Raw genomic sequence first — 21,774 nt, 5'->3', positions numbered from 1 at the left:
GCCAGTTTCTTCCCTATCCTTCCAGAGGAACCTTGGACATTTACAAAAAGATACACATAGGGATTTTCTGCCGCCTGAATTGTTGTGCTCTGTGGATACGCTTCATACAAATATTCATTGTAGCCACTTGAAGCCTGTGGGTAGATACACCCACATTTATTCAACTGCGCTTCTGTCCTAAGCCACTTAGGTTGTTCCCAACTCTTTTCTTTTCTTTTCTTTTCTTTTCTTTTCTTTTCTTTTCTTTTTTTTATGGTTTATTTTTTTATTTGTTTGGAGAAGAGGGAGAGGGGCAGAGAGAAGGGGAGAGAGAAAATCTCAAGCAGGCTCTGCACTGTTAGCCCAGAGCCGGACGCGGGGCTGGAACCTATGAACTATGACATCATGTCCTGATCCAAACCAGTCACGAGTCGGACGCTTAACCAGCTGAGCCCCCAGGTGCCCCCCACCTGTTTTCTAAGACAAATATGCCGCGAGGAGCATCCCTGTCCATATGTCATTTCACACAGAGGAGAGCACATGTAAATAGGGAATGCAGGTGGTTTCTTTTACAATACATTGTGTATGCGGGGTTCTTTTGGAAACAAGTTCACGTATGTACGTACCAGGACAGGTTTTTGTTCCATTCATAGTAACAAATCCATTAATTACTTTCCTTCTTTTTTTTCTTAATGTCTATTTATTTTGAGAGAGAGAGAGAGAGAGAGAGAGAGCATGAGAAGGGGAGGACAGGGAGAGAGGACCGAGAGAGTCCCAAGCAAACTCCACACTCAGTACAGAGCCCAACGCGGGGCTCAATCTCATGGGCCAGGAGATCCTGACCTGAGCTGAACTCAAGAGTCAGACCAGACACTCCAATCACTTTACTTCTTGTGTGATTAAGAAAAGTTGATTTAAGCCCTTGATAAACTGATGTCCAAAAATTATGGTTGGTACCACTTGGGAAGCCAAATAATAAAACGATCCGGCACAGAACTTCTGTGATCTGCTTCAAGTGATCTCGTAATGCATGGAATATCTTTTTACACCTCACTTAAAAATCAAGTGTCTCAGAAATGTTTACACTTTAGCAAAAGTGTGTTTTTCCTTCAACTTCTTTTAGCAGAAGGGACTGATTTAATTTCCTTGTTTGTCAGCATGAAATGTGTGCGTGTAATCCACAGAACATTATCACGTATGGAATAGTTTCTTATCTACCCGGCTTTTGCCTCGTATGTATTTTCACTTGGCTCTAGGGATGGAGGGAAAAGTTGGTGATAGGACATAACGCAGCACTGAGATACTCGGGAAACACTCTTGGCACATAGGATTTAGGTAGCTATTTCTGATAGTTATTAAAGCAGGATAAAAAATATCAAGTGTTTGACTCCTTGAGGCATTGTAATGTCAAGAAAGGCTTTTATGTATTAAAAACTCGCCTCTTTCGTGGAAAATTAGGATCACATCAAGGCAGTCTTTCTCCTGAAATGTCCCGAAGTACATATAAACTACACGCATTTCATAAGAAAAGCATGGATGTACATGAATTAATTCAAAGAGTAAAATGAACGCTATTATACACTGTAGAGGTCTGTGTGACATAAGGTGCCTTTGTGATTTTTTTTTCAAAAAACCACACACATAGTGACCTGCATGATAAATGGAAAAAGGAGTCAGCAACTTCAAATTGTAGTGAAAAAGAAAAACAAGTTAAGAGCTTGTCCCGCTGCATTATGGCAACACAGGGAGCACGGTCTTCTTCACATCGTTCAGACCGGCATTTCCCAGAGTAAGATCCCATTAGCAGCGATATATGTTGAGGAGGTGAGAGACGACTGTGGATGGCAGATAGTGCAAGAATGGCCATTTTAAACATTTCATATGCAAATTGCATGTTTATTTTCACATACTAGGAAAATATTATTGGTACATCATTTGACATTTTGTTACAACTAAGCTAAAGTAAATGGTGTCATAGCCCATTAATTTAGACACAATTACTTTAGACCAAAAATACTCAGGGATTCGAGATGGTTGTGTTAAGAGTCATAACAGTGCAGCCGAAATGACCCACTCAAAGCCACCTGCTGGCTGCTCTTGTGACCCTCGCCCCGGAGTTTGCTCTCGCCCTGGCTCCCACCTGTACGGGACTCATGCCCCAGACCGTGTTCTGTGTGCAGTGGCCTCTGTGCCCTGGGCCCTGACATCTCCCTCCCCCGGCCCCTCGCCCAGTGTTGGTCTGCCCTAGCCCGTCCTAGATATAGCCCCTTTCCTGGAGGGGTTCCGGGCTTCTTTGTTCCCCGGACAGGAACAGGACAGGTGACACTGTGTCCCTCTCACACCCTGGGAGACTCCCAGACATCATTGTGGAAGGTTCTGGACTTGCAGCAAGGTCGCAACTTCCGCCTCCCCAAACTCAAAATGAGTCCAAAGCAATTCCAGTACCTCCTCCCCCAAACACTAGGCCTGTGGGTCACAGCCTGACCACATTCGAGCTACTAAAAAATGCCAACAAATTTGTCGGCAGAGGCACGAGGGGGGTGTCGTCGCTGTGTTTTCAGGTTTGTTTGTTTTTTATTGTTCTCTTTTGTTTTGTTCTGCTTTGCTTTGTTTCGTCTTGCAGTAACTTGAAGCTGACATGATGAACGTTCTGGAAAAGGAGGAGAGTCTCTGGACTCAGGAGCAGAGCCTCAAGAAACACAACCGGCAGATGGAAACAGAGCAAGATGAGGAGACCGCGTTTGAGGCCCTGGGTCAGGTGATGCGTGAGGCTGCCATTGGTCCAGATTCACACGAGCTTAAGCTGGTCAGAGCTCTCCCTGTCCATTCTTTCCCTCCTGGGTGCATTTGGAGCAAAAAAAGATCGAAAGTCGTCCCAGACAAACACCGAAGCTTGGAGAAGATACAACCAAGTAGCCCAGAGGAGGTGAGCACGGTGTCAGGGAGAAACACTCGAAATCCGTTAGAACAAACCAACGGTTGGACAGGACGCCCACTTTCAGCATAAGCAGCGGGGGGAAAATGCCAAGGGAACTTTGCAAACATTCAGCAAAAGGAAAGAAAAACAGCGAACCCTCTTCAGGCTGGGAGAACACTCGGTCTCATGAACAGAAACAGTCTCCCCTACAAGAACTTATGGTAAGAAGAATTTGATAAAACAAAGGAGTAATAGAGAAATAGTAAAACACCAGAGACGAGATGAAAAGGAAATTTCAGAGCAAAGAAAACAAATTAGAACTCCAAACCACACAATTTCAGATTTACATATTTCCTATTTTTATACAAATTAGAAAAAGGCTTGGCTGAAAGACAAGTTCTCATTATGGAGGGAAGTAACAGTGTATTCAGAGAAAAAAGATCAGAGGCGAAAGCAATCAGAGAGAAATGGTGGGTCAGAGATAACCCAACTCAAGAATGACTGGTGTGCCTGAGGAAAGATTTCAGCAAAGGGAGCTCACAATTCACAGATATGATACAGAAAAACTTCCCTGCGATGAACTGAATGGGAAGACTGGAAAGACAATCCATGAAGAAAAAGAAAGAGAAAAAGAATTATACAGAACAATCTATGCAAAAATGTATCCAGGTTACCAGGTGACTAGATTTCACCAATGAAGACTTTTGTTGCTATGCTGTTGGGACAAGTAAGTCCCAAAAAACAAACCTCGGACTTTTCCACAATAGCCTTCAGGGTCAAAAGACGACAGACCCGTATGTACAAAAGTCTGAAAGGAAGACCATGTGGCCTCCATGTTGCCATTCAAGAACAAAGCCTCCTTGGACCATGATGGAGAGTAAGAGCGACCAGATTGGCCCTCCAGGCTTAAAGAATCAATAGAACAGAAAATGGTATACGAAGAAATGGTCTCTGCACACCAGACATCTGGCAGTATAGGACTGTGATTCCGGAGAGAAAAACAAATGAAGGGAGACTGACCACAGCCCCAGGTAAATTCCAAGGAAGAAGAGGAAGCCATAAAGAGCCCAAAGAGAGGGAGATCAGAAACTGGGAAGCCAAAAGCAACTGGAATTTGTGGTATACTCCTGGTGGACAGAGGAAACTGCAGACGGATCCCTCGAATCTGTGGTTAAGTACTGATCCACACTTGTGAAAGGAAGCTGCCTGGGGCCAGCAAGAGACCCGCAGAAAAGCAGTGTGACCAACAGTTCCCAGAGCTTATACAGGGCTGGGAAGAAAGACCTTGTAACAGAGAATCCAGAAAGAAACCCACACAAATGTGGTCATCTGATTTTCAACAGGAATGGCAAGGCAATTCGTCAGGAAATAGGCTTTTCATGAAATCGGTTGAACAGTTGCATATCCACATGAGTAAGGATGAGCTGCAGACCTTACCTCATACTCTATACGGAAAGTAATGCAAGATATGCGATAACCATAAACGTAAAAACTAAAATTATAAAACTTCTAGAAGGAAACATAGGAGAAAAAGAATCTTTACAATCTCAGGTTAGACGAAGATTTCTTACATATCTCACTTGAATCACAATTCATAAAATAAAAAGATTGGTACATATGACTTCACCAAAATTTAAAAAAAAAATTCTCTTTGAAAAATACTGTTAAGAAATTGAAAAGACAAGCCAGAGACTGGAAGAAAATAGTAGCAAAGCATGTATCTCATGAAGGATTTACATGCAGGAAACACAATAGAAAGAACTCACAGAATTCAACAGGAAGAAGACAAACCATGGTAAGAAAATGCGCAAAAGATTGAAATAGATATTTCACCAGAGAAGGTATACAGAAGGTGAGTGAGCACATAAAAAGATACTCCATAATAGTGATGTTAGCAAAATGCAACTCGAAACCATCGTGAGACACCACTAAGCACTCATTATAATGCCAGATTTTAAGGGACTGATAATAGCAAGTGTTGGAGAGGATATGGAGCCACTGGAACCCCACACTCAGAGCTCGTGGGAATGCACGTTAGCACAGCCCCTCCGGAAAACATCCCGTCAGCTCTTCTAAAGTTAAATATATTTACCATATGTCCCAGCAGTTTCTCTCCTATGAATCTATGCAAGAGAAAGGAAAGAAAATATCTGCACAAAGACTTGTACTCAAATGCTCCTAGTAGCTTTGTTCATAGTAGTCAATAACTTGAATCTACCCAAGAGTCCAATGGCTGAATGGATTAACAAATTTGGGGTCATTCAGGTGAATCTCAAAGCAAACCATATACAAAAGATTACATACTATATATATCATTTCTATGAAATTCTAGGAAAGGTAAAACTATAGTGATCACAGAGAGGTAGATCACAGAATTGTTATGTAACAATTACCTGTATTACCGATAACAACGTCCAGAATTTAAAAACGTAATAGCCAGCCTTTCCCAGCACTATAGGAAAGAGAGCTTTCCCATATGTTGTTGTCCAAATGTCCAAAACAGAACATTGTTAAATGAATGATGGTAGGGGCGTCTGACTCTTGATATCGGTTTACGTCATGGTCTCACGGTCGTGAGATCGAGTCCTGTGTCGGGGTCCGTGCTGAGTGTGGAGTCTGCTTGGGATTCTGTCTCCTTCTCTCTCTTCACCTCCCCTGCTTTCATGCCCTCTCTCTCTCTCTCTTTCAAAACAGATAAATAAACTTAAAAAATAAATGATGGTAAATCCATAAAATGGAATAGCGTCAAGTGACATGAAATACTACAAAGGTTTATATAAATGGCTTATAAATTGACACAGAAAATATCAATAAAATGCAAAGAGTAAACATCGCAAGACTACATTCTTTTATCAAAATTATAGAAAAGCAAAAGTAAATAACAAAAAATAGAAACTACACTATCATATCACTATTTTACAAACTTATTCCTCTTTAAGGAAGAAACAAAAATTGCAATTTCAAAATGTTACATGTCAGTTTGCAAAAGACTCTACCTAAAACCTATGGGACTTGGCCAAAGTCCTACATTGAAAGGAAAATTCAGTATTAAATACTTTCATTATTAATCCCGTAACAAAATAATTAAGGAAATGAAACATTTATTTTTAAAAAAAAATTAGGAAGAGGAAAGCAAAACAAGTGTAAGGACAGAAATCTGATAATGCAAAAAATGACACTTAATATAGAAAAAATAAACCCAGAAGAGTGGAATATATGTAGAAAGGAGCAGAGAAAATGGAAATTGCAAGTTTGGGGTGACATCCTGAGTTCTCATTGTCCCCCTCCCCTGGGAACTGTGATATAACCATACAAAGTGCATCCCTTTTCCATTTTTAAGAAAACTTGAACTGGTTTGAATATGCAGAAAGCCTCATAACTTGGGAGTTGAGATACCAAATCCAGGACAAATAAGACAAATATTTGGCTGACTAAATAGACATTTTTAACTTCAGGCAGCAAAATATTTACAAAGATGTTAAAAAAACAAAAATCCTACAAATATGTGAAATGCAAACACTGAAATGAATGTACGTATGTATTCGTGTACATCTGTGTGCCGTGTGGAGTTGACACGGGTTAATACCCTTACTGGACAATCAATCACATACAAAATAGCATCTCTACATACAATAAATGAACCAACACTGCCAATGGAAAATGTGTGAAAACGAAAACACCAATGAACGATTAACATACTAACATAAGTTAATCATCACTGCTTCTTCTTGTAAAATAACACCGATAACCTCTTTCTCCTCTCCCAGCTTGTAAAAGGTTAAAAGGATCAGTACTAGTGTGTGGTGATGAGGTTGGGGTAAAATGAAGTCCCCGCACAAAGTGCACAATGTTTAAACTGGCCCAAACTTTCTGCTGATCTGCACCTATTTGTTGCCTCAACAGCTCTGTGTGTCAGAATTCATCAGGAAGAAACACCTGGAAAGGCTAACAAAATTCAACACGTAAGGGATCTCATCACATCGTGGGTACAGCAGTGAAAATGCAACACAAGTGTCCCCCCAAAAAGACACGTGTAAGTAAATTATGGTTACCTGGTACAAGGATAAACCTGATTGACGAGGAGTCCCATGAAAAATTGCTGAGATTTGTACTAGCACATTTTATTTTTTTTTTTAATTTTTTTTCAACGTTTATTTATTTTTGGGACAGAGAGAGACAGAGCATGAACAGGGGAGGGACAGAGAGAGAGGGAGACACAGAATCGGAAACAGGCTCCAGGCTCTGAGCCATCAGCCCAGAGCCTGACCGGGGGCTCGAACTCACGGACCGTGAGATCGTGACCTGGCTGAAGTCGGACGCTTAACCGACTGCGCCACCCAGGCGCCCCTGTACTAGCACATTTTAGAGTTCAACAGAGAGTAGAACTTGGTTTTAATATGAATGCATGTATAGACATGAAGGTGTGAGGTAAAAGTCTCTGCCCAAGGCTGACCAGAATTACTTCTCCTAGGGTGAATTTTTAATCGTAATTGCTTTTGTCTTTATTTCCATTACTCCTATTCGATATAGTTTTTGTAATGAGCATATCTCATGTGCATATCCCGATACAAAATTATGTTCAGAAAACGGGCTAAAAGGAAATTCTGTCCCACCCCTTAACATTCTGAAGTTGTAATTTTAAAATTCTGAAATTCTGTCCCATCCCTTAAAAGTGTAGTCAAAATAAATAGACTTAATTGGGGGGAAAAAAAAAACAGTTTTCCCGATACTGTGCAATGCTGTGAAGCTCAAGTAAAGCGTGCCATTCGCTGTGTGAAGAGGGGGTGGTCAGATCACTGCAAATTTTTCTAATGAGCAGCTGGGCAGCAAAAAGCAACAGCTTCGGTAAAAGTTCACGTGCTCTGATTCACTTCCAGAAATCTAAGCCAGGAGATACCCAGAGATATAGACAAGATTTATGTAGAAGGATGTTCATGCACGGTATAAATATATATATATATATATATATATATATATATATATATATATATTGGCCATCGTGAATTAAAAACTGAAACAGCATACGTGTCCACGATAGTGGAGTATTTGTTTTTGTGTCTCCAATAATTCACTTAACCAATATGGGCTGAGTCTGCTCTTTGACAGACCCTGGGGTCTAGTGTTGAGCAAAACAAATACGTCCCGAGTCCTGAAGCCCCCACAGCCCAGTTCCTCTCAGGAGAAAGACAGACAACTGACTCGTTCCACCACAAACAAGTTTGGTGCTATTCAGAATAGCACTGGGCACGAATGTGCCTACACAATATTACTTTGTAATAAGAGAGCACAATAAAAAAGAGGAAGACAGACACGTTGTGGACATCTTTTTATTATCTCGAGAAGTGATCTGCTTGCAGCGTGGGGGAGTTTCTCTGAGAGACAGAAAGGAGCATTGGTAAACCATTAGTTGCTTAACAGGGAGGATGGATAGGTGGCAGAAAGCCCTAATGCCAGAATGTTCAGAACCATTTCCATCAGAGCACACAAGACAAATAAAGATGTACCTTCTCAAGTTATAATTTAATTAACGTGCAAATATAGTCTAGTTTGGAAGAGGAAATTTCAAACGTGCACCTCTCTAGCAAAGTCAAAAACTAAGGAGCTTGTAAACTTTTCTCTTTTCGTTCCATAGAGCCTTTAGCAAAGACTTAATCTTCTTAGGGTTCTTTTTGAACTGTTGTTAGGGTCAAGTCCTTAACCAGTAAAGCAAGTCTATGTTGTTGGCTGCTAGAATCAGCAACATTTTTGAAGGACAGATCCACATTTTTTTAGGGATTCTAGTCCTGTCCTGACATGGTAGGCTGAACTTGCTTCGAGGGCACATGGCAAAGAGTTATAAATTAATTGTGTGATCCAGGAAGTCCTTAGGAAGACCATGCCTAGCCCTTGTTTCCACTGGTTGGCTGTAACCATAGCAACCCCTTACTCCAGACCAAAGTTCAGGTGCTGTAAATCTTTATGGCCATGTTCATAGTCCAATGGTCCTTGGTATATTCCTTCCTATGAAGAGCAAGCTTTCATATTTTATAAGAAGCATTCGACTCCATTTCTAAATACTGGACTCCAAGTGGGTCCAAAATTATTATCAAAAGACCTTTGATATTTTTTTAACCTTAGGACCCCTACTTTCCGGAGAAGATGCCTACGAAGAAGAAAACACTGATGTTTTTATCCAGCTTCTTTACAAGCTTCGGGTCATTCATCGTAGTCTGCTCCATGCTTGGGACTCAAGAATGGGTCAGCAGTCAAATTGCCATCAGTGACTCGTCTTCAAACGGTAGTCTTGTTATCACCTATGGACTTTTTCAAGGCAAGAGTCACCAAGAATTCAGTCATGGACTTGAGGAATCACAAAAAGGCTTTGAAGGTAAACGATAAATTAATCTGAATGGGGTGCAGTGAGACTGTGTTAGCTGGGTAAGACCCAAGTCATCCTCCTTATGGGCCAAAGAACTGTTCAAAAATGATCTCCTTGTAAGCGTTGAGATGGCTTGCAGGTATGAAAATATATCTTTAATTTTGAAACTTCACCACACTATTGTTTTAGCTTCCTCGGTTCTGGTTGTGTCTATGAGCACCGTGGTCCACACAATTCTGGCAGAGGCGAGGTGTAAGTGATATTACCAAGTCTACTGACAAGTAACTAATTAATTAAATATATGTAGCAGGAATATGGTATCCAACATAGGAGGGTAGTAGGAAAAGTGTGTGTATGGATGGTGGATTTTTAGATGGGGTGACAGTCCCTGTCCAGAACTTCGTTGGTGGCAAGGAAAAACTAAAGTGGAAAATATGATCAGGTTCTCCTTCTTAGATCTCCAGTTCATTTCTTTAATCTACTCGAATTTGAATTTTTACCTCCAAAACATCTCATTTTTGTCGGACCTGGTACTAAATTTCTGTTAATTCTATTAATTGCATATTTTGTAGGAATGCCCCTTTTTTTTTTCTGATTTCTTATATAGTAATACTCTCCTCTCTTGATGGGTGGAACACAAAAATTCACTGAGAATGCTAAGTTGAATTCAGCTACCTATTGGACTTTTGAAGATTGAACATATACCACCACGTTTTCAAAAATTAAGAGCGGTCTTTGTAACTTATTCAGCACCTTGACCTTGCATTAAACAGTGTGGCATACAGGTAGACAGGCATTATCAGCCCGATACAGTCATTACCTCTTGACTTGTAAATGTGCACGGTTTTCTATCTCGTACAAATGTAATATTTAGTTTGAGTTGGAGCCTTAGACTCAAGCCTTTAGTCTGAGTTTGAGCAACGTGGTTGTATTTCCAAGTTATAGAATTTGTCTTTTAAGACATTAGCAAAAGCAACGTCTCCTCCAGCCTGGCAGTAATGCCACCTCCCTCCCCATCCCCCCCTCCAGCCCTGACCTCAGCTTCTCAGGGAAAGGAGGAATATTCCCTTTGCGGCACCCAGAAGCTAAGACTTTCCAAGATTCAGTCACACATTCAGGATGTGCATAGCATTTTCAAAACCAGAATGTGTCATAGTTCCTGAATCTCCAGACACATTTAAAATTTTTTAAAATATGTGATAGCAGCCTGCGAATTTTTTGATTTTCATGCTGTGTCTGTTTGGAATCAGCCGGCTCCAATTTGAGAGACGTGGCTTCAGGGAGAGCCCTGCTTCCCTGTGTCAGGGAACCTCAGAGGCCGCAAGGGTAGGTCCCGGCCTGGCTCTGTAGCCCCGTGTGAGGGAAGTGGGCACCATGGAGTGGAGAGGGCAGGGGTGGGCGTAGGCTGGGACAATCCTGAAGGCTCAGGGCCCACATTTGCCTTTGCTTTTCCTGGCTCTCTGCTTTTACTCTGTTACTGCAGAGCCGGGTTCCAATGTTGTGAAGTCACTGCCAGCCTCTAGGTGCCGTAGAAGATAAACCACGTCCTGATCAGTGAAGGTACACAGTTCAGCTGCTCCAGCTCAGGTCTGCTAAGGGCTCCCCAGAGCCTATGGGGGCTTCCTTGTTGATGGTTTTTACAACCCTTGAACTTGGAGTACTCAACATTTCTCCAAGATAGGGAAACGTCATGTAACTAGGACATATATCGTGGTGTTCAGCCGCTGCAGACCCAGGGATGTTTTCCCTGGAGAGCAGAATTGGAGACTGAGGAAGGGGTGCTTCTCTGCTGGTTTCTCATGACCACCTGGGGCTCATCTCAAATCAGCAACCAATCATCGGTGGTATAATAGTATCTGTATAGATGCCACTTCCTTCTCCGTCAGCGAAGGGCTAACCTCTCCATTTAATAAGATGTCAACCATGCCAGCTTCTTGGCCTGAAGATCTCCAAAGAATAGTTACTATTGCCAAGCTCTGCTATATTTCTGCATGGGATTGAACATATCGTGCCGACGGGGGCTGTAGATTTGGAAATGACAGCACAGCATAAAGGGACAATGGCTGATATCCACATGCCAGAAGAATCCAGCCACCAATATGTCAACTGGTGGGGGAAATATTCAGCCAAACCTGGAAAGCAAACTCTCCAATGTGTCGCTAGATTATTTGGGCAGCTCAGCCTGACCAGGACATCTCCTAGCTTCTTCTAGTGGTCTCCAGGTTTGTTCAATATCCAGATGAAGAGTTACAGGCCCTGTGTCTACCAGTAAGCACCTGGCTTTTGCTACTCCAAAAGTTCTGGATATTGAATGTCAGTCCAAAACACGTCCCTGAGCAGCTGCTTCATGAGGGAGGGGCGGGGATATGAGAGGCGTCGCACATGGCTGCTGGCCTTGGTCAACTCACCATAGCTTCTATCTAGAGAAAGGCCCCCATCAGTTAAATCAGGTGGTGCAGGTTGCTATGAGAGCAAGGGAGAATTTCACCCAGTCTGCAATCTTCCCCCCCCCACCCAAAACAACAACAACAACAAACAAACAAACAAACAAACAAACAACTGGCCCACCAGTCTCTTTTCTCCACCTACCCAGTTTGTTCTCAAGGGACCCAAAATTGCACTATTGGCCCAAGCTACCAATAAATAGAAAAAGTAAATCCGCTGCAAATATCAATGAATTGCAAGGAGATGAAAAAAAGAGGCTTATTTCTTCCTTAATACTCCTACTCACCTATATACACCTATGCTTTTCCAAGGACGAGCAACTTGTTACTTGTCCCCAGAGACATGACCACGCTGGGTGATGGAGCATAAGGGTGGAAAATGCCCTCCTTCTCTCCCCGAGAGAACCCAGATACATTTCCCAGAGGCTCGGCATGCCAATTGGGACTTTTTGGAAGATCTCAAAGGCCCAGCTTGTCAGGGGTATGCTGTGGTCCACGGGCTGAGGCGTCCACCAGGCCAGGCTCCCTGATGACCAGGTGTTTGAGGAGTGGGTGGTGGCAGTTCCCACCCACCCACAAAGCCACTGGCTCTCCCCTGAGTTCTGAGGACTTCTGGAAAACCAGAGCTAGAAAGACCAGATGGCTAGTGGGTCCCGAAGGGTTAAATCTCCATGCACAGAAAGCCCGGATGTCCAGATGACCCATTTCTGCACACTGCCCGCGGCCCCCAGCACATTTCTGCCTCCCAGCTGTGGGGGCCATGGCCTCTTTCCTGAGGTTGCCAGAATCTGGGCAATTAGTTCCAATTGTGAGGTGGTTTTCCTGATTCCAACGCTTGGCCCTGAAAAGGAAGAGAAAAGAACGGAATGTATTTGCTAATTTTGTAGGCAGGGAGCAGCTGTCAGATGCTATGGGGGTTTATTCTATTTCATTCTTGCTAACTTTCCCCAAATTTCCAGCTTCCATTGTCTGAGTTCTGAGCAAGGAGGGGGCTGGGAGATATAGCTGTCATACCTGTGTGGCAGGATATTCAGAGGCTGAACTAGAATTTTAAAATACGGCAGTTAAAATTAAGATAAATTGCTACATCAATACAAAGAAAAGTCTGAGTCAGTAGGCTCCAAATTGACTCCCTTTTGAAAAATCATGTCTGTTAGATCTTACCAAGAGTCTAAAACAAAGCCTAACCTGACTGTCACTTTGTAGTTTACTCTGAACAAGAGGAATGTTCACCATTTGCAAACGTACATCCATTTACGGCATTTACTAAGTGTATAAAGCAGAAATATTCTCCAGGGCACTTCAGAGATGGCATTTTCCCCACACTGAAATGTCTTATTTTCTAGTTAAGTATCCAAATTATTTCTTATTGGCTAAACACCGAGTTTGGTCCCCAGCACATTTCTGATTAGACCTTCGAGCTTCCTCCTTGGTGTCCAGGGAGGAGCAATGCTTCCTTGTGGTGACGGCTGGAAACTCTCCAGACCCCGCACCGCTGAAGACGTGTGTCCTTCTTCCCGTTTTTGTCCTACTCCTGCTCTGGTGTCGTCATCCACCAGTTCCAAAGCAGGTGTGTGCTACCCGAGAGCAATGAAAATCTCAGCCTGAGCTCAGAGCCCTCAGAACAGCCCGACCCCAGTGGCTGCCCTGGAGGGCGTGTGGTGCCCGGAGGGCAGGTGGCCATCGGACCCTGGCCGTCCCCACCCAGGCAATCGGCGGTGGCGGGAAGGACCACATTTTTAGTTTAACCTGTGTCATTAGATTTCTTACCTGGGATGCGTCACACAGAGAGCGGTGCTAAGGACTTGGCCCTGCCCGTGGGTCATTAGCAGAAGTCCAGGTACCGCTGGGCACAAGGGGACTGGCCGTGTGGGAGGTGAACTTTGCTCTCAGGCCCGCCTCTCACCGAGGAGCAAAATGTTCTCCAGCCAAGGGCGGTGACGTCATCGTGTCTATGTCCCTGGGCTGGGAACCCCCCTCTTCTGCCCTCTGTGCTCCCCCACAGGGCTCCCAGGGCTGCACGGGGCAGTATCCAAGTCTCTGCTCTTGTTTTCGCCAGTTTAGTTTCTGCAGCCTCTCTCTGTCCACTGTCCGGTGACAGGAAGTCGGTCTCCCTCCTAGAGGACGGCTGATTAACAGCCACAAATCTGAATTCACAATGTAGATGTTCGGACCCCGGGAGAGCTGTGCCTTCTGGCCAGCATGTTTTGAAGCTTGGAGTCAGAGTAAAGTGTGTACAGAGCTGGGGTCAGGCTGGCAGGAGCTTTGGAATCATGCCTGACAAAGAACATTCCGGAGACACGGGCTGTCAATCACACTGGGGTTTCGATCTCTCTTCAAATACCTGAAAGGCTGCCAGGCAGAGCTGAGCAAGGGGATTCTGTGTTGCTCCAGAGGAAGCATCAGGACTCTGGGCAGAGTCCTGGAGATACGCATCTGGGCACAGCACGATGAAGAGATTTCGAATAATGGAGGCGACACGGTGATGAGAAGGAGACACCTTGCAAAGAGAGGGCCCCTTGCTGCTAGGGCGCTCCTCCCTGGTGCACACAAGGCCCTGGGGCTCCTGTTCTTTGAAGCATTGGGACCAGAGACAGAGATAAGGGGCCCCCCCGAGCCCTGGGACAAGGGATCTTTCCTGACCCTTCTGGTTTCTGTTCTTTAAAGCTGCTCTGTGGTGAGGCTGTGAGTGGCTCTCTGCTCTATCCCAGGGGCCTGAGAAACAGGAAGGGAAAGAAGAAGGCTTTTACTTTCTCTTACCAGCCCCCTAGTCACGGTTCTTACATCTGGCAACTCCCAAGGATTTTGTTAGCGTGTTACTAGGAGCTCGGAAATCTTTTTCCCCGATTATTTTTTTTCTGTACGTCGCCGTGGCTTTCACAGAACATCTTGGTAAACCCTTTAGTCAATGTGGTGGCAGTCACCAGGGCCCCAAAACGCACCGGTAGCCTTTGGAGACGTTCTGTAAGTGCCTGGCTGGGGTTACAGGTAAGCGTGGGGACACACGCCTCCGGTCACCGGTCGTTTGGTGTCGTAAACAGAGGAGCGAGCAGAGGAAGCAGGGACACGGGGAGGGTGGCTGGTTGCGGTCAGAAACAGCAGGATGGCAAAAGCAGGAACTGATGGCTAGGGGCCCAGGGCATCTGTGTTTCGGACACGAGTGCGTATTTATGTCTGGAGCCCCTCTGCACGTAAGAGATACGCGCGTTTTATAAAATGCTGTCAGGACCCAGAGGAATTCAGCTCGGAGAGAATTCTGATGGTTCACCCGAGGTCCACCCTCCACATGCATTCGAGCCACGTGGGCCCTGGGTCCTCTCCGGCTCCGGGGAAGTGAAGTCGGGAAGTGTGGAGACACCTCACTTGTCCACACAGCAGTCATCTGCCGGTCTCCAGGGCCAGCTACCTGGTCACCATCAGCTCCTCTCCTCCTGGCCTTCTCTGTAACGGGCCGACCTCCGAAATCTCAGCCTCTACCAGATCCTCTCTGTCACAGGTTTTCAGAGTGGCCTCCTGTAAGTTCCCCCAAGTGGAAGCATCGTAGTGCTCCGAGCGGGGGGGAACACTGTCCGTGATGATGTGGAAATTTCCATGGCAGGTGTCTGAGGCCACAACGCACTGAGGAGGGCCGTCCAGCCCTGTAGCGGCTGTATCGAGGAGGGCACTCTCTTTCCTCTGGGAAATTGAAATCGGGACGGTCCTGTGGTTACACACATTCAAGGGGGGCCTGAGCATCGTGAGGCCCCGCCCCTTCCTGCTCCCGCACACCGAGATGCCCCCTGCAACTCCTAACCCCGGTGCCCAAGCGGATGGAGTCCAAGAGCCCCCGGGTGGCGGGGAGCGGCCCTCCCGTCCGCGAGGCTGGGGTTTGCATTTTGCGCTCCGTGCTGACCCAACGCTGCTTTAGTTCTAGAGAAGTTGAACAATTCTTCCCGAAGAACGCTGCACCTGGTGGCCGTCCTGCTGCTGGTGCTCAGCCTGTGCACGTCGCTGCTGAGTTCCGGGTTCACCTTGTACAACAGCATCAGCAACCCCTACCAGACGTTCCTGGGGCCCGTGGGCGTGTACACCTGGAGCGGCCTTGCTGGTGAGTGTCCCCGGGAGCACCCGGCGCTCAGCTGGGAAGCACGTCCTCGGCGTCTCTGCGTCTCTGGCTTTGACACACACAGGAGCCCACGTGGCCACCGCCGGGCTGTAGAAACTGAGGAGACCCAGTAGGTGCCAAGCTGCGTGCTGCGGCCTGGGCTCTCCTTCTGCCCATCTGCAGCGTCGTTAAGCATCCTGGGAAATAAAATGGTTTTGAATGCACCGGTGAGAGGCAAGGGGCCAGAGGAGGGCAGGGTGTGACGTGTTAAAATGCGTAACAGATGCCAGTCTCTGCTCTCGAGTGTAGAACGTAAGGAGTTAAACATGATGCTTCGAAGTCCACAAAACGTTCATCTGTGACAACAAAACTCCTGTAGCGTGTTTAACTCCAAGTGGGGTTCCGTGTAAGGTATAGAGGTGTACACACACACACACACACACGTTCATACACACACAAGTGACAAACACACATACATACACACGCATGCACATACCTACATGGATATGCACACACATGCATACATACATAGCTGTGTGCACACACACATACGCAGGTGCGCACACACACACATACATACATCGGTGAGCACACACGCACTATAGGTGTGCACACACACAAATGTATACACATATATGCACACAAGCACATACTTCTACATGCATACATGTGCACGTATGATCACACACATACACCCATGTGCATGCATACACACCCACACATATGCACACATCTAAACGCATACACACAGATGTGCACACACACAGAAGTGCATGCATGCATACACAGATGCACATACACAAACATGTACACACACACACACGTACACACAGTCACACACACACGCACACACTTATTTACTCTCCTTCTCACCTCCAAGTAACAACAGTCAATGTGGGCTAGAACCCAAACATGACACCTCTGTATGGCTGTGCCACAGAGAACCGCAAAGAAGGTCGTTTAGAGGATCTGGGGCCAACACCCTTCTTGCAGGTGATGAGTGAGCCCCGGTTGATTCTGTGCAGTGTGACTGGCTTATTTTACTTGTTTATTGGTCCAGGCTGGGGTGGGGGGGGTGCAGCGCAGATGGGAAGTGCATCCCAGCTTGAGTCACAGCGTGTGTGGCTCTTGCTGGGTTTTCGCCAGGCTCTGCAGCTGCCGTAAATGCCCAAAGGCCTGCTCAGTGGGGGGCCTCGTTGCCCTCTCCAGGTGGCCAGGCTTCTGCTTTCTCTCTCTCTCCACCATGAAAACCTGATCTCGAGAAAGGATCTGAAGAAGTCTGTCTTCCCCTTGGGAGGACTCTGGACGTGGTTTCATCTAAGTTCTAGGTAGTGCATTTTAACCCCGGGCCCGGAACTTTCCAGCACAGGAAAGGTGGTCTGGTATCAGGAAGCCCCAAGGAGGACTCGGGGCTGCTTCCTTCTGTCCTTCTGTGAGAGGCCATCCTTGCACAGGCCGGATTCAGGTGGCGGGAAGAGGTCCCCGGGTCTCTGAGCTGTGGCTCTCAGCAGTGGTGTGCTGGAGAAGAACAGGGCTCTTGGGGGGCGGGGGGGGGGGGGGGGGGAAGGACGCCCTGGCTGGAGCCCAGGCAGCTCCAAGTGGTAAGGACACTTCCGCCTTCTTCACACTAATAGTTGAGGAGCCAGCCCCAGACGGCATGAAACAGGGGAAATCCATGCAGCTCGACGCTCACAAATGGGATGCTCTTAAGAGTGCCATTCATAATCGGCAAGCCAGGCCAGAGGCGGGAACCAGGAACGCCTGTACGGCCACACTGCATACCCACCCCTCGGCTCTGAGGATTGGGGTTGGGCTGCTTTAGCCACATTCATGCATGACTTGCCCTTTCCTTTCTCCCTGTGGTTGTATTACCTGGTGGTAAAAACAAGCCAACCCCCCGAGTTAAAGGGCATCCGCCGTGGGCCAGGCCCCACAGCGCTGTGGAATGAGTGTTCCTGCATCAGCTTTCCCCAAGAGTCATGCTAAGGGACTCACTTACAAACTCAGATATCCTCACCCAAAGGCCAGGCTTCCTTTCCCCAAGCTCTTTCTACCACTATAACTCACCTCAGTCAAACCAAGGGCAGGGCTCATTGGCACTCTTTGCCAGGGTAAAAAAAAAAAAAAAAAAAGGATTCTTTTGATTTTTGCTCAGGTAATTAAGAAACTAAAAAAGGTGGTGTCTTCAGGTGCAGCTGGATTCTGGGTCTCGACCCACGCCCTCAGAACAGATGCCTTGCAGGTTGCTTCTCTCTTGATTTTCCCAGTGTTCTCTCTGATGTTAAGCAGCAGACAGGTCCCCTTAAAGTCAAGATGTTGGCCAACAACCCCTTTCTTCTGAAAGGACTTCTTTTCCCCCAAATCTGACTCTCCCTGGAATTGTCCTTCCCCGGCCCTGGAACAGCCTCCATGGAGTTGAACTCACTGGCTGACTCAGCCAACGGCTGGGGCGCCTGACCCCTTGGAGCAGGGGCTGGGGACGTCTTCAAGAGGGAAATAAGGAGCTAGTGTCAGAAGAAGATTGGATACGGGGTTGTAGGGACAAGACGGGACGATGTCGCCACTCTACAGCCTGCAGGCCTCAAAGCCCATTGCCTCGTAGACCCTGTTTCTGCAAAGCTGGAGCTTTAGGCTCTGTCTCCACAGTTGAGTATGCACTGGCTCTTTACATGGAGGAGGCCGATGCATGTTTGTGGAAGAAAACAAGAAAAACACCAGGCCGGCGGCCTTCCCCTCAACCCCTCCATCCCCACCTACTTGTAACAACAAAGCTTTGTCTGACGGGGAGAGAGTCGCGTGGCGTTCCTTTCCCGGCTTGGGGCAAGTTCGAACACACAGAAGAGTCTGCGGGGGAGGCAGGAAAACAGTCTGAGATGATATCCGTGTGTCAGGAGAAGGTCTGCATTCTGGCAGAGGTCACAGGGAGAGCTTTGTGGCGTTGGGCTTTGTGTCTGGCCTCCTCTGAACGCCTCCCGTGACTTCTTGATCCCAGAGCTCTGAGAAGCCAGGCTTTTGCCCCGGGTTTGCCTCTGGGGACTCCCGATCGTCTTCACATAGGCTTGGGCTGTGCGAAGGTAGTGAAAACTCCTTTTCCGTGAGTCTCCACCTGCAGTCACCTCCCAGGCTCCTATGTCCCCTGACCCCAGCCTGCCCTTAGCACCACGCCGGCGCAGCATGGCCCAGCCCTGACCATAGCGGGTATAACCATAGGAGAATGTTGGAGCCTGAGAGAACTCTCCAGATTGTCTTCCCCCACACACTTGATCCTCAGCCAAGGAACCCAGAGAGCAGAAAGTGATGTGACAGGTCCCACGGCCTGAGGGTGACGGGCCAGGACTGGCGACAGTGTCCTGAGCCTTTGGGAGATCCCCCTTCTACCTCGGGGCTCCCTTTATTCCTCTGTGAATCCCCTGTCCCCGAAGGCTGGAGAGGAGACAAGGAGAGGCATCTCCTTCATACAGGGGCTCACGTCAGCACCTGTCTGCAACAGCCCCTCCCAGTTCAAACCAAAGCCAGCATGTTCCATCGAATGAAAAAATGTGTTAACCCTGTGTTCACCCCACCCCTTTGTGACTAAGCTTTCATAAGAACTTTCACAAGAGCGCAACGAAGGCTAATTGGAGTGTGAGACGCACAGAGCATCAGAGGAGAGGGCTCTCAGATGTACAAATTATTGAGCAGTAAAACCGTCACACTGAGGATGAAGGTCTGCCATCGGGGAGAGTCAGAGCACTCTTCTCACACAAAAGCCCGCAAGCTAGAGCCTTTGGAGGCTTGGGGAAAGTCCCCGGGTGTGGGCTGCAGCCAGGACACGTTGACCGCTCCCCCCAAGTCTGTCGAGTGTTGGGTACATGTTCCCAGAGATGTGCAAACGCCACCTCCGTCGGCCTTGGAACATTGCATCAGTTCAGAGAGAACCCCGTGCCCTTTGGCCGTCACCCCGTCCCCACTCCCAGCCCAGCCCTAGTTCAACCAACCATGAATCTGAATCTTCTCTTTGCCTCTAGCTGACCCCCTCTGGAAGGCTAGGAAAGAGGTCCAGGGAAGTGCACAAATCACCCGGGGCCAGGAGGCCAGAGCCCGGGAATCCACTTCTCTCTGACCCCAGGACTCTGTTCTCCATGGGGGCCAAGGTGGCTGTCCAGAGTCAATACCAAGGCACATTCTCCAGGGGAGGATGTTATGAAGAATAAAAAAGGGACGATAAGACAACCAAAACATTCTAAAATGAGTTTATGGGGTGCCTGGGTGGCTCAGATCGGCTAAGCGCCTGACTCTTGCTTTCGGCTCAGGTCATTATCTCACGGTTTTGTGAATTCGAGCCCCACGTCGGGCTCCAAGCTGACAGAGCAGAACCCGCTTTGGATTCTCTGTCTCCTCCCCTCTCTGCCCTTCCCCGACTTGCACTCCTCTGTCTCTTTCAAAATAAATAAATAAACTTTAAACAGAATAAAAATAAAATAAAATGAGTTTAGTGAGAAGACCCTTCCCAGTGAATCGCCACACTCCATTGTGTGCAGAATGAAAGTCTAGCCTCCGAGCCAGTGTCGGGGGCTCCCTGCGGTGATCTCCTCCTCTGATATTCAGTGCTCAGGACCCTCGGAGCGGCTCCCCATCAGTGGGGTCCTCTCTCACAGTCCCAGCTGCTCTGAGCTCACTGTCCCCCGGGTGGGTTTGTGTAGGCCATGTCTTCTGCTTGCAATGCTGTGTCCTCCCAGCCTCTTTGTATCCTTGTCATCTATCCAGACCTCTCTAGAAAGCTTCCTGCTGACTCTCCTGTCTCCTCATTCCCCAGTTCATTCAGCACAGCTCTGTGTGCACTGGGAGGGGCCACGTGACGTGCCCTCAGCGGAGCAGACCCTTCGGGAAGGGCTTGAGCTGCGTGTTTGCCCTTGGCCGGACCCTGCCTGCACTGTCTTTAGCGTCCCGCGCCTAGGATCTAGCTCGTCTCTTACATTTCTTTTACACCCTAACACCTAGAAGACCGTCACCTAGCCATCCCATAAATGCCCACAGAGCACATGTTCCATTGAGAAAGAAAGTGACATGTTAGATCTAAGTGATGAATCACTCAATTCTGCTCCTGAAACCATTATTACGCTGTATGGTAACTAACATGGATTTAAATTTAAAAAAAAGAAAAGAAAGGAAGGAAGCGACATGAGAAAAATGCATCGCAACACTTCACGTTGTTCATGAACCTGAATCTTCTTTCCAGCGTTGTTCGTTTTCCTGACCATGATACTGTTCGTGGCCAACACACAATCCAATCATCTCTCGGAAGAGCTGGCCCAGATGCTGTACCCGCTGTATCCAACAACCACCTACAGAGGAACGACCCACAGCTACGGTTACTCGTTTTGGCTCACGCTCCTCGTCATTCTTCTAAGTGTTGTCACCGTGGTCATCATCGTTTTCTACCAGAAGGCCAGGCACCAGCGGAAACAGGAGCAGAGAAAGCCAATGGAATACGCTCCCAGAGATGGAATTTTATTCTGAACTCTATGTTACGTTGTCTCGTCATTATGTCTAGTCTGTTGTACGTCAGCCCCCGAGAGGTTACTGGCTAGCTTGTCTGGACAATCCGCATGGTTAAGGGCAGCCCTGGTTGGCTGTCACTTTGTGATAGTTTTGTATCTCGTGACGCTCCTTAAATGATGTACCCTTGACCAGGTTTCTTCCCTCTAGGGTGGGGAAGAGGAAAGGGAAATGTCTGCAGGCCATGCAGCGTTCAAAGCAGTAGAATGATTCCAAGACCATGGATCCTTCCAGCCCGGTCTCACTCCCTAAGATAATAAAGGTTTGTGGTACACACCTTTACTTTAAGTAGTTCAAAGCACTTTAGCACCTAGGATCTCCTCCTCAGGAGGGACCAGGTATTTTTTATTCCACTGTCTGAACAAAGACTTTCAGGTACAGAGGGATTCAGAACTCATCTTTCCAGGACCAGGTGTTGGAGGCAAAAGGTGGGTGAGACTTTGGGGTAAATTCC

The 21,774-nt window shown here is 46.9% G+C and overlaps 1 protein-coding gene across 1 annotated transcript; it reads left to right on the top strand.

Moving 5' to 3' along the window:
- Nucleotides 1-9,034: 9,034 nt before the first annotated feature.
- On the top strand, nt 9,035-21,561 carry CLRN3 (clarin 3). Its single transcript, XM_049645893.1, has 3 exons — nt 9,035-9,263; nt 15,606-15,785; nt 21,001-21,561. The coding sequence occupies exons 1-3, from the start codon at nt 9,035-9,037 to the stop codon at nt 21,279-21,281; spliced, it is 690 nt and encodes a 229-aa protein (XP_049501850.1). The 3' UTR covers nt 21,282-21,561.
- The last annotated feature ends 213 nt before the right edge of the window (nt 21,562-21,774 follow it).

Source organism: Panthera uncia, chromosome D2, assembly GCF_023721935.1.
Source record: "Panthera uncia isolate 11264 chromosome D2, Puncia_PCG_1.0, whole genome shotgun sequence".
Taxonomy (NCBI): domain Eukaryota; kingdom Metazoa; phylum Chordata; class Mammalia; order Carnivora; family Felidae; genus Panthera; species Panthera uncia.
Note: the sequence above shows the minus strand (reverse complement) of the source record. Positions and strands in the feature narration are given on the sequence as shown.